The sequence below is a fragment of the Mustela putorius genome, unplaced genomic scaffold (assembly GCF_011764305.1).
Source record: "Mustela putorius furo isolate JIRA1106 unplaced genomic scaffold, ASM1176430v1.1 tig00003834_pilon_pilon_pilon, whole genome shotgun sequence".
Lineage (NCBI taxonomy): Eukaryota > Metazoa > Chordata > Mammalia > Carnivora > Mustelidae > Mustela > Mustela putorius.
This window is the reverse complement of record NW_025421987.1, coordinates 86999537-87011921: the sequence shown is the minus strand read 5'-3', so window position 1 is coordinate 87011921 and position 12385 is coordinate 86999537. Positions and strand designations below refer to the sequence as shown.

The 12385-nt window shown below is 49.8% G+C and overlaps 1 protein-coding gene across 5 annotated transcripts in view; it reads left to right on the top strand.

The window, feature by feature from the left end:
* Positions 1–12385, top strand: part of DGKG (diacylglycerol kinase gamma) — a 209871-nt gene that overhangs the window by 90994 nt on the left and 106492 nt on the right. For 4 of the 5 annotated variants that reach the window (XM_004745198.3, XM_004745197.3, XM_045088717.1 and 1 more), the window contains 5 exons: positions 759–838; positions 1980–2054; positions 4234–4319; positions 8234–8323; positions 10344–10504. In XM_004745198.3, coding sequence (XP_004745255.1) covers positions 759–838; positions 1980–2054; positions 4234–4319; positions 8234–8323; positions 10344–10504 — 492 coding nt within the window. The remainder of the gene's footprint in view (positions 1–758; positions 839–1979; positions 2055–4233; positions 4320–8233; positions 8324–10343; positions 10505–12385) is intronic. The other variant, XM_013052598.2, reaches the window with a different exon arrangement.

The window sequence follows — 12385 nt, the reverse complement described above, 5'->3', positions numbered from 1 at the left end:
TAGGGTCTTCCCTAGATGATGAGCAGAATGATAATAGTATGTTTAAGGGAAACAGTTCCAGTTTTGTGGGGCACATGAGTTTGGGCATGCAAGTTTGCAATGATAGTGAGATGTTTGGCTAATGTATCCATTGGACAGTGAGAAATGTGGAACCAGAGCTCAAGAGAAAGACGAGGGCTAGAAATGTGGATGTGGAAGGTGCTAGTGGAAGTGATGGTTAACTTCACGAGTGTAATTTGGTGGGTGTGTATGGCCAGAAGACCACAACTTCTAAAGTTATACTCAGTTGTATCCCTCACAAAGTGTAATCTTGTGCTTACAGCCAATGCCTGACTGACTCAGTGGGTGGTGGTGTGACTCTTGATCTCAGGAGCTGTGAGTTTAAGCCCCACATTGGACATCGAGCTTCCTCAAAAAAAAAAAGAATTAAAAAATATATCTTTAATCTTGTGCTTATAGACATAATACCACACCATTGTTGAATGATTTGAAGCTATGGTGCCATTGCCGCATCTCTGATCCCAGCCTCAAACTCACTGTTAACACTGCGTAGGTCCACTTACGTCAAAGACACTTAGCTGCTTAACCCTTCAGGAAATTCAGCCGGGGAACAAAGACCTACCTCCCTACTCCCTCTGCTCTGTGCCAGGAACTGCTTCCCGTCCACCTTTTCTGGAAGCCATCTTAGCGTCAACTCTCATCTCCTTCGTCGTCTCGGCTGGACAAAGAGCTAATTTCTTTTTCTTTTATCTTTGAAGTATAAGATCATTCCCACCCCGGGTACCCACCCCCTGCTGGTCTTGGTGAACCCCAAGAGTGGAGGGAGACAAGGAGAAAGGTATGTTCTCTTCTTTTTCAAAATGAGAGGCTGAGACAAGTTCACGCAGGTTTTTTTTTTCTTCCCCTTAAGAGGGTAGACTGCAGAGCCAGGCAGATGTGTGTTCCGACCCCCAACCGCTTTCTGACCTGGTTCAGCTAACTGCTTAACGTCTCTATGGTCTGGTTTCCTCCACTCCTCTCATAGCTCCGTGGTGAGGATTAAAGCAGACACATCCTTAGCCTAGGGCCCATCGAATGAACCATTATTACGGCTCCCAAGTTCCAACCAGGTTCGGAGACGAAGATTTCCTTCCCAGCCTCACAGGCCCTTCTTTGATTAAGAGCAGTGGCAAGACTTGCCTGATTGGGACCTCTTGGCCTGTCCAACTCCTGAGAAAGTAGGGCACGACCTCCTCAGGGAAGGAAATGCCCCATCTCCTGGAAGCACTGAGGGAATGGGAGGAGAGAGGGAAATTGGGTGAACCAGCTCTGCCTCTCCGTCCTGTTCAGCTCAGGGTCACGGACAGATGAGGCAGTGATCTGGAACCCAGGTTTACAAACATAATAAGTAGGGTTAAAGCAAGAACTATGAGAACCTCTCTTCTCCCACCCACCATCATCCAAGGCGCAGGACACCCCTCCTGAACTGACCTGATTAGTCCCAAGTTGGAACCTGACACCAAGCCTAGAGGTGGTCACTGCCCCTGGCTTCCCCTGCTCAGCCCCACTTCCTGCATTTCCTCCTGATCCCAGGTTCTAGTGGGCTTTCCAGAGAGGGTTCCTTGTTACCTTTGTATAGTCCACAAAGAGCAGAATTGCACGACCTAGAATATATGGAACTTTTGGGAGAAGGACAGAGCTTTAAGAGAATAGAAGTTTTATTCATCTGCAAGGGAGGATAGTCCTGGGGTTGAATGCTACTTGGATGGTGGGGAGGCCTTGAGTCAGGGCGTGGGGGTATGAATGGTACAGCTGGACCTGGGACTTCAGGGTCTACTGGGCCTTGTGCTGTCTTCTCCCCTCTTGGGTTGAAATGCACCCAGATTCCCGCCACTGGTGGGCTCCAGAGGTGTTTGCCCTACTGTGACTTCTCACAATGACATTCTCCCTCTCTGTCTCTCTTTCTGTCCCTCTTTCTTTCTTTTTTGTTTTTTCCATAGAATTCTTCGGAAATTCCACTATCTGCTCAACCCCAAACAAGTTTTCAACCTGGACAATGGGGGGCCTACCCCAGGGTATGGAGAAACAATCGTCACTTCTCTCTCCTCCTCCCCCTTCCATCTAAAGAGGATACCTTTCTCTGGTCACCCTCCTTGTCTCTCCTTCATCTGTGGACTTATCCTTCCTGCCCTTTTACTCTGTTTTGTCTTCATTTCCTCACCTCTGCTCTTACTCGCTCCTGGGGTTGCTCCTTGGGGCTAGCTCCGGAAAGAGGCCTCCTGGTGTACTTCACCCTAGAAAAAGTTGTTGTTTTTGTGAAAGAGAAAAAGCACACATGCCATTCGTTGGAATGACAGGAAGAGCGGGCTAGTAAATTACGTGAACATCTCTGCAAGGCTGTGTTCGCGGTGGCTTCACACTGAGTCATCAGGGAGGAGGAAAGCGTTTTCCTAGCGCAGTCAGCAGTTCGGAAATCTGTACAGCTGACTCAGAGTTCTGCGGCATGTGCTGCTGGGGAGGATTTTAGGATCGAGGCAATTGGTTATTCAGTGAAATCACTCCCCCCCCCCACAGGATTATCCAATTTAGAGGTTATTAAGCTGCCCCTGGCCCTTCTCCTGCAGGTGACTGTTGGCTGTTTCACTGCCCATTAGAGCGGGAGAGTGAGGCAAGGACGCAGGGAGCCCCTTGCAGCCGTTCGCATCCCATCCCCCACCCCCACCCCCATCTGGTAGGAGAGGCTGGGCCCCATGGTACACTAATGTGATGGCTGTGGGTCCCTGTAATCAGAGGCCGCTTCAGCATCGGGCCTGGAAGGCTCCCAGCCTGGGCTTCTTACCAGACAGAGCTGGTGCACTAGGGACATCTGCTGGCATGCCTGAGCCTGTCTGTGTCCAGGCCGGCTTTTCAGATCCGTGCACCCTGGGCTGAGCTTCCCAGCACAAGGCTGCTTGGCCCAGCCTCCCAACCTTCGTTCCCAGGCTCAGTCCAGCAAGACCCTCAGTGGGTGGGGGCAGGGGAAGGGGCTGCAGGAGGGACTCTAAAAAGGCACTATGTCCCAGTCTTTTGTTGTTTGACACAGAGCTGTTATTTATATGGCTATGATGGTGCCAGACCCAGTTAAAAGGAGAAAGAAATATGAGTGTAAGTCCAGGTTTTACGTGTAAAACCAATTTCTAAACAGAGCCCACCGATGCTCTGGGTGTGCCCTAGTCACCATGATCGTTATCACTCCCCCATCGTGACCTGTGACTGGAAGGCAATCTGCAAGCCGCTTTACTAGCCCCCTCTCTTTCAGGGCTGGTAAATTGTTTCTGCCCCATTTGGCAGCTTGTTGAAGCCAATGGACCTCTTCTCAGAATTTTTCTTAATGCGTAAAATGAAATATACATGATCCTCAGGGAAACGAACTATACTGAAAGACAGTAATCAAAATATTAAAAACAAAAGTATTGTGATACCGGAATATATGTGATTTACTAACACATTTTTGGTAAGATCCAGAGGCGGATCTAGTAACGACCGTTAATTAAAGCAGTGATGAGCATAAGTGGTAGTAAGGGCAGCTGCCAGAACTGTAGTATAATATGAAAATACCTGTGAATTTGACTTCTAACAAAGTCATCGGTATTATTCGAACCTCTGTGATTTGTTGCCCACTTCGATAATTGGAGAGGCTAAATCTCAGGCCCTACACAAGGTAAGAATGTACCATTTTTTCCTCCCAAGTTCATGGCCCTCTGGATTCTATCTACAGATGCCTTAGAGCTTTGTGAGCCCCCCATGAAGAGCCGTGGTGCTCCCTCCACTTCGGTCCGGACCCACAGGACAGTGGGATGGAGATCCAGCTAGTTCACTACATCTGAATTACAGGAGAGCTTGGGAGGACAGAGCAGGAAGGAGAGCCAGAGAGGAGTGGGAACATTGGGGTTGATTGTATTGGTGCCCAAAGAAGTAAACAGTGGCCTCCTCCGTACAAATAGCAGCGGATCTAGAAAAACCATTTTCTTTTGTGTTGAACATTGAGTCAGATTCTCCTTCTACAAGGAAGGCTCCCCAGGATTCTTCCCGATTCTTCCCTATTCTTCCGCAGCCCTGAAGTTCTGGTCTCAGAATACTAAGTGATCCCCTCAACCCCAAAAGGAGTCAGGGCTGTAACATACTCCCAGGGAACAGGGGAGACGCTGACTCAAGCAGTGTCAAATGTCAGCCACAGCCTAGTAAATAAGACCATTTTGGCCTTTTACTTCTCAGGTTGAACTTTTTCCGTGATACTCCAGACTTTCGTGTTCTGGCCTGCGGAGGAGATGGGACAGTCGGCTGGATTTTGGATTGCATTGGTAAGAATGGACTGGGAGGGCCTTTAGAGTTTATTAATGATAAGTATATTGAAAGTCAGAGACAGGCAATCAACAGGAGAGAGAAATGGAGCCATGTCTTGTTCATCCTTATTTCCACTCTTGGAGTGCTGCTTAACTACACATCTGCTTTGGGAGGAAAAGAAAAATGGAAGGGTGCCCACAGGTACAGGTGTGATAGTTTAGTTTCCGGCCTCACCTCATGAACATTTCTGATGGCCGGGGTTTGGGCCATGGCAGGACAGGTCCGTTTGGGGACCTGCACGGGAGAGAGGGCAGGACTAGGACTCTGGCCAGACCCAGGGGAATGGGAAAAGGCCACAGAATTAAGCATAGGTGCATCCATAGCCTGAGGCAAATCACCTTGAGACGAGCACCAGAACCTGAGTCCAGAAAGCATAGATCAGTACAAGCAAAGAAAGGTCACGCTGTTCTGTGTCCAGTATGCTTAGATTAGAAGGCTAATGGGGAGGGCTGAGGCTGAGACTCAGGAGGCCTGGGTTTCAGTCCAGCTCTGTCTGGATCTGCAGGTCCTTGGAGGGTCCTTGGACATCTCATCCCCCGTAAATAATGAAGACTAACTCTGGAAGTGTCTGTCATTCCTCCCACACATACTGCATGGACACCTCCATGCGCTGAGCTCTCCTCCAAGCACTAGAGATGCAGTAGTGAACAAACGCATAGAAATCCCTCTCTCCCGGAGCTTCCTTTCTAGAGGGAGGAGAAAGGCAGTCACCAAAAAAGTGATGGAAACATGTAGCATATCAGAAGGTAATACGAACATAGCAGGGAAGGGGCAAGGTAGGTAGGGTTGGGGATGGTCTCCAGTCTAAGACCCAGTGTTTGGGGAAGACCTCACAGAACAGATGACATTTGCATGGAGACCTGGAAGAGAGGTGAGCTGTGAGGATACTTGAGGAAAGAGCAGTTCCAGCAGAAGGGACAGCATATAAAAGGCCCTGAGGTAGGATCAGGCTAGGTGGCTGAAGGCAGCAGGTGGGCTGCAGAGCATGCTCAGAGCAGGGTGCGTGAGGCGAGAGTGCCAGAGGATGAAGCAGAGATGGCATGGGGCCAAGTCACTAGGATGTAGGGGACAGTAGACAGAATATGACTTTCATACAAGAAAGGTCCCAAGACACTTCATGGTTTGGAGCAGAGGAAAGACACAAGAGATCATAAGAAAAGGGCAGCAGCAGGGAGACCCATCAGGAGGCTCCTGCAGGAATCCGAGTGACAGGTGACCAAGGCCTGGACAATAGGAGATACAGAGGAGGTGGTGAGGAGGAGTCAGCTTCTGGATATTGTCTGAAGGTGGAAGCAACAGGATGAGAGGAAGAGAGGCATCAAGGATGGGCAGGAGCAGACCCTGACCAGGGCAGGGAAAGCTGCCCCTGTGGAGGTCGTAGGCAGCCCACCGGGAGGGGACCACACCCAGCACACCTGCCACCCTCTGCTCCCCACAGGAGCTCCAGTTTCCATGGACACAGCCCTGCCAGGCAGCCACCCACGCTCTCCTGTCACCTCCAGCTCCGGAGTTGTTTGTGGGAGGGGGGGAGGCATCCTCTGGGAGCCCAGGGAAGAAAAGCTGGGTGGCTGCTGTCCTGGGAGCTGCTCACATGGTTCCCTCTCCATCACGAAGGAGAATGTCGGCCTTGGTGGTTTTATAAAATTCACCTGCAGGGAAGACCAGGGAAAGGACATGCCCACAACTGAAAGAATAAAGGTCATACGACAGTTTGGTGGCCTAACAACAGAAAGCAGTGGTGAAAGGAGTATCCACATCATGCTCGTTCATTCATTCCAGAATATTAAAGCCCTTATTCAGTGCCTTCAGCCGCCCCCACTTTGATCCCGGTGCCGATCTGCTTATGCTGTACAACCAGAGCAGTCTTTTTTGAATGTCAGCGGGTTCATGATGTACGTAAAGCACATCAGTGGCCCCCCATCATTCTTAGGAGAAAAACAAAAGCCTCTTAAATCACCTAGAAGGTCCTGGTGCTCTAATAGCTTCCAGGCCTTCTGACCCTACTTCATACCTCCATTCCTCTCCCTCTAAACTCCAGGCACCCAGTCCATCTCTTAGACCTTTGAAGACACTAGTCTCCCTTCTACCACAGGGCCTTTGCACAAGCAGTTCCTCCTGTCAGATATGCTCCCTGGCCATTCCTTCGTCAATTTCTACTTCAGATCTCAGTCAAAGTGTGGCTTCTTCAGAGGAGGCTTCCCTGACACCCAGCCTCAGTCACCTTATTATATGATTGTAGTTCTTCCCTTTCCAGTATGAATTTGAAATTATGCATCATTTATATGAAGACTTTATTAATATCTGTCTCTCTCTTTCAGTTGTAAGCACCATTAGAGCCTGTGTCATGGCACTTTGACCCACTATGAGAGCCACAGTACCTAACACAGCACTGGGCACATAGTAGGCACTCAGTAAATGTGTGCAGAGATACTATGATGAATGAGACATAGTTCCCCTAGGGGGGTTACAGTACATTCAGAGAACAGACAGGTAGTCAAATACAAGAAACACTCTAGAGAGGGAGAGGAATCATGTACCTGAACTCAGGCATCACCAGAGGAATAGTGACAAGAGATTGCTGAGAGATCTATTAAGGAAGCAGCACATGGAAACTGCTGTGTGAATGGAGGCAGGGTAAGGAAGAGGGACAAACCTAGGATGACATCCGGGTTTCTAGCCTCAACACCGTGAAGATGGGTCACCTGTTTGAGATGGGGACCACAGAAGGAGCAGACAGAAGGCAAAGGGAGCAGCAGGCACAAAGGCAGGGAAGCAGACATGCAGACCACATGTTCCAGGAGCAATGACAGAGCCCATCGCTTTGCTCTGTCCCCCTCTTAAACCTCCCGGTGTTGAGCTCAACCCTGGGCCTTGCCTGAGCTCAGCAGGAGCCAGACAACCCCGGGGGGCCTGTGAGCTCCCCTTTTTCGAGGGCAGCCATAACATTTGGGCCACTTGTTGATTCCCCCGCCCCCAGGTGCATCCACGGACACAGGTGTGTTGCAGCTTCTGTCCGTGGTGCCCCCTGGAGCCCAGGAGCTGCACGTGCCTGTCCCTCCTTCCTCCGTGTGGCCAGGCCAACCTGTTGCTGAGTGTCTGCAGCTGGTGAAACCAGGCATGTTCGGTCTGCTTTCTCCAGCGGTTCAGTCTGATGAGTCCTCACAAGTCACAGGGCAGAGCAGCTTGGGGATTGGGGATTTGCGATTTGCGAGTCTGGGAGGTGCGGGAAGTGACGAATTCATACCCGCGTGCTAAATAACACTTTGAGGTTTTGTTAGACACAATATTATTTTTAAACTTTGAACCTGAATGACAATTAGATGAGACAGCTCCTGTTTCCCAAACGTCCCACCATTCCCTGATTTCTCAGACCTGCCTGTGTTACTCTCTGTGCACCTGCCTGGCCCCTGAAATAAGGAGGAGCCTGGACTTGGGACCACAGAGATCTGGGTTTCATCCTGACCCGGGACTTACTTTCCCCCTCTGAATCTCTCTCCCGTCATCTAGCAGGAGCATGATAATACCCCCGCAGAGTTGCTGTGAGGGACAAAGGGAGAAGGTGTTAGCTATGATGACAAATGAATGTGTTTGAGGTGTACGTTGTCACCTCAAAGGAAAGAATTTGGATGAGATGTAGAGAAGCAGGTACAAGTTCCAGGGAGACAGAGGGAGCTCAGTATGAAAATCCTTTGGAGTGGTTCCCATGCTATGGACAGAAGAGACGGCTTTAGGAAGCAATGGTACTTTCCATCATGGGAACTCTGCAAACAGAGATGCTATGAAAGGGTTCTAAGGCTCAGATCAGGGATAATTAAATAACCCTCAGTTTTCGTAACCTGGGCCTATGGTTTTGTCTTCTGCATGGTTGCAGATAAGGCCAACTTCGCGAAACATCCACCGGTGGCGGTCCTGCCTCTCGGAACAGGAAATGACCTGGCCCGCTGTCTCCGCTGGGGAGGAGGTGAGTCTGTGTGCCGGTGGCACCCCCCTGGGGATAAGCCCTCCCGTCTCCAGGGGAGCTCGTCAGGGCCAGGCTGAACTTCCCTTTTAAGAATTAACATTTCACAGAGTCCTCCATACCCCATGACCATTCCCCTGCCCTCCAAGTCTTGCTGAGACCTGTGCTAAGCCCTCAGTCTATATTCTCTGATGCAGAGACTCTCAACCTAGAGCCTGCTCCCCTCAACAGAGCATAGCTTTAGGGTCATATCTATTTCGCCCCACATTGCTCGATCTAGTAGGGGCTCATGCAGGCGTCGTCGGGATAAAACTCCCTCCTGTCCAAGTTACTGGTCTTCTTCTGAATTAGGACTCAGAATACAAACTGAGAAGCTATATGCTCAGCTACTGGGGCGTCCAGCTCGCCAGAGGCCCTCATTTCGCAAACCCGCTGGGAGAGGATCTCAATGTGGTGACCAGCTCACGGGACAAGGGGCTAGGAGCTAAGGAGAACTCTGCAAACTGCAACCGCCCCCATGGAGTTGGGAATGCTCCAGAACACAGAGGAGGTCAGGGCAGCACGTGGAAGGGACATAGCAGTCTGGCAGGCAGAACAGGGATGGGCTTCCAGATGGCTGATCGATTCAGCAAGGATTCAAGACCAGCTCAGGCAGTGGTCAGTGTTCAGAGCTGGGTGCGTGCCTGGCGGCAGGAGCAGAGGAAGCAGGAGCCAGCCCCAGAAGGAAGTTGGCAGGCACAGATGTCCTCAGCCACACACTGAGGCTAGGGAAGAGCCCTCTGTTCAAGAGGAACAAGCAGAACGTAGTCTCATGCTGCGCACTTCTAGGCAGCATAGCTCCGCACCAGGGTTGTGCGGGAAGCCCAGCCCCGTGCTTCCAGAGAGCCCCCAGGCCCTCAACTACATAGTTGCTACCATTGCTGTCTTGGGAGGCATCCCTGAAGAGCTGACCAAACTAACAACTTGAAAATACTCTTTGGGCTTGCCCTAAAATAAGGACAGCAGAAGTGTCACCTGAAGGAAAAGACTCTTTCTCCCACTAACCTCTCATGATTTGCAATTCTATTGCTGCATAACAAATGATCCTAAATGTAGAGGCTCAAAACATTCATTTGTTAGCTCCCAGTCCTCTGGGTCGGAGGCCTGGAACAGCCTAACTCAGTTCTCTGCCTCCCGGCCTGAAGTGAGGGTGTTGCACAGGCCATGCTCCTCTCTAGAGTCTCTGAGGGAGAATTTCCTTCAAAGCTCTTTCATGTTGTGGGCAGAATTGAGTCCCTTGTGGTTCAAGGACTGACGTCCCCATTTCCTTGCTGGCTATCAGCTGGGACCACTATTAAATCCTTTAGGCTTCCTTTATCCTTGATAGATGGACCCCTCCATCTTCAAAGCCAGCAAGAGAGAATCTCCTTCATCTGAAATCCCTCTCAATGAGAGCTTTGAATCAGTTTCTTAAGGAAAAGCCCTGTCCTTTCTAAGGACTCAACCAATCAGGTCAGATCCACTCAGATAATCTCCCTTGCTTAAAGTCTCCTGTGCCAAATAGTATAGCTAATCACGACAATGACTGTCCTGTCTTATTTATAAGCCCCATGAATTGGAGGGTGTATACCCCTGGGTGGAGGGTGGTGGAGAGCTGGGGAGACCATCCTAAAATTCTGTCTACCACACTCTCCATCTCTGACATGACCTAGTCCTGGAACAGACCCTTTGTTCTCCCGTGTGCAGCTTCCCAGGCCCCCAGCCCACCAGTTCTCTAGGACTTGATGTGGCTACACAGGTCTGCCTAACTTTGGCCAGCCCCCACCCCTTTGCCTTCCAAATCTACCCAGCTTCTCTCTGATTACACTGTGTTGTCTCTCCTCCTCCATGGCTCAGGGAACCTAAGTGTCTCTGGAGCCCCAGACACGCTGGGAAGTCTCCTGGTCACAGAAGCCCACAGAGTTCCCTGTCCTGATAGCTGCCTGTATGTTGGTAACCACTTAGCCTTTCTGCCCTGGGTCAGATGTAATGCTGTGCTCCACAGGTTATGAAGGGGGCAGCTTGACAAAAATCCTGAAGGACATCGAGCAGAGCCCCTTGGTGATGCTAGACCGTTGGCATCTGGAAGTCATCCCCAGAGAGGAGGTGGAGAATGGGGACCAAGTCCCGTACAACATCATGAACAACTATTTCTCCATTGGTGTGGTGAGTTGGTCAAGGATTGCCTTTCTGCATGGATGAGAAACGTCTTGGTGGGCAGAAGGCTCTGGTCCCCCGTCCTCCCCCTCTAGGTCCCTACTCTTCACCTCTCCCAGCTGTCCTAGTCTCGACTCGGGTCCAAGCATCTTGTATGTGGCCTGGGTATGTTCATCCAGAATGTACCAAACCCCCACCCTAGATTAGGGAGGAAATTCCCTTCCCTATAATTGGAATTACCACAAGAAAATTAGAAAATATTTTTAAAACAGATTTACCCTTTGGAGAATTTGAAACAGTTTAAAAGAAGTAATAACCAAGGGGCAAAGTCAGGCTAAGACTCTCATGTGAGCTTCCAGAGTTAAGAATTCGGATCCTTTAAAGAGAACCAGTGGTCCCAGGCTGGCTTAGCTAACTTAGCTGTCAGAATTCCTTTTCTTCTGTTCTCTCCCATCTCAGCTGTATTCCCCACACTCTGGTGTGCATAAACCTCTGGAGGCATCTCCTCCCAGCTGACCCCACCCTCAGGTGAGCTCCACAATCCTTCTAGGTGTTTTCCACAGCCTTCTGTGTTCACCCCACCAGTGTACTCTCTGCATTGGATTGGAGGGATTGGTTTACTGTGCCCATTTCACACATCCCCAACACACATGCATGCATACACACACATCCCCAACACACACCCCTAACAGACCTCTAACACACACACACACACACACACAACATACCTCCTACACACACACACACAGAGCACAAGGACAGCTCCACACTCCTCTTTCTTCCTCCAGCCCGCAGCACATCAAACACAACTCAGTTTGTTATACTGAACTTTTTGGACCAGAAACTGTTAAGGATGAGATCTGGAAGAAAAAAGATCCATCCATTCCATAGATAGAGCCGGGTTTCAGGAGGGGGATGCATCAAAGACACTAGCATTTATTGAGCACCTACTGTGAGCTCTCCACTATTATAGACCTTATATATCACAATCCTTTGCAGTCTGGCAGGTGTCACTGTCCCCATAGTCCCCATTTTACAGACGAGGTCTGCGGACACTTGACTAGTGAAGACCGGGAACTAACACAGCCTGCTGTGCCCTACAGGCTTTCCTCTCAGTTTTCTTGCCTCTAGAATTACCCTGCTCATGTCAGGTGCATAGAAATCCCTCCAAACCAACCATCTGGGCCCAGATTGTGTGGTAGTTGCTTTTGTCAACCATCCTCACCTGTGCCTCTTTTGAAAACTTTTGTGGCTTAAAAAGAAAAAGGAACTAGATGGGGAAATAATACAAAGCTTAAGAGAAGAGCAGATTTAAAAAGAGTTTTTAGTAAGACTAGAAGGGCATCCGGGTGGCTCAGTCAGTTGAGCATCCGACTCTGGGTTTCAGCTCAGGTCATGGTCTCAGGGTGGTGAGATCAAACCCCACGTCAGCTCTGCACTGAGCGTGGAGTTTGCATCAGATTCTTTCCCTCTTCCTCCTCCTCTACCCTCCACACTGCATGCACTGTCTCCTTCTCTTTCTCTCTTTCAAATAAATAAATAGATAGATACAGTCTTTAATAAGAAGACCCGAAGAAGAGCCATGGAAGGGGAAAGGATGTTTTAAAATACCATATATTTACAGAATTTAAAATTTACCATATTTATAGGTATTTTCTTGATTCCTTTTTTTTTTTAAGATTTTATTTATTTATTCAACAGAGATCACAAGTAGGCAGAGAGGCAGGCAGAGAGAGGGGGAAGCAGGCTCCTCGCTGAGCAGAGAGCCCAATGCGGGGCTCGATCCCAGGACCCTGAGATCATGACCTGAGCTGAAGGCAGAGTCTTTAACCCACTAAGCCCACCCAGGCGCCCCTATTTTCTTGATTCTTGTGACTGCATTTGAGCAGC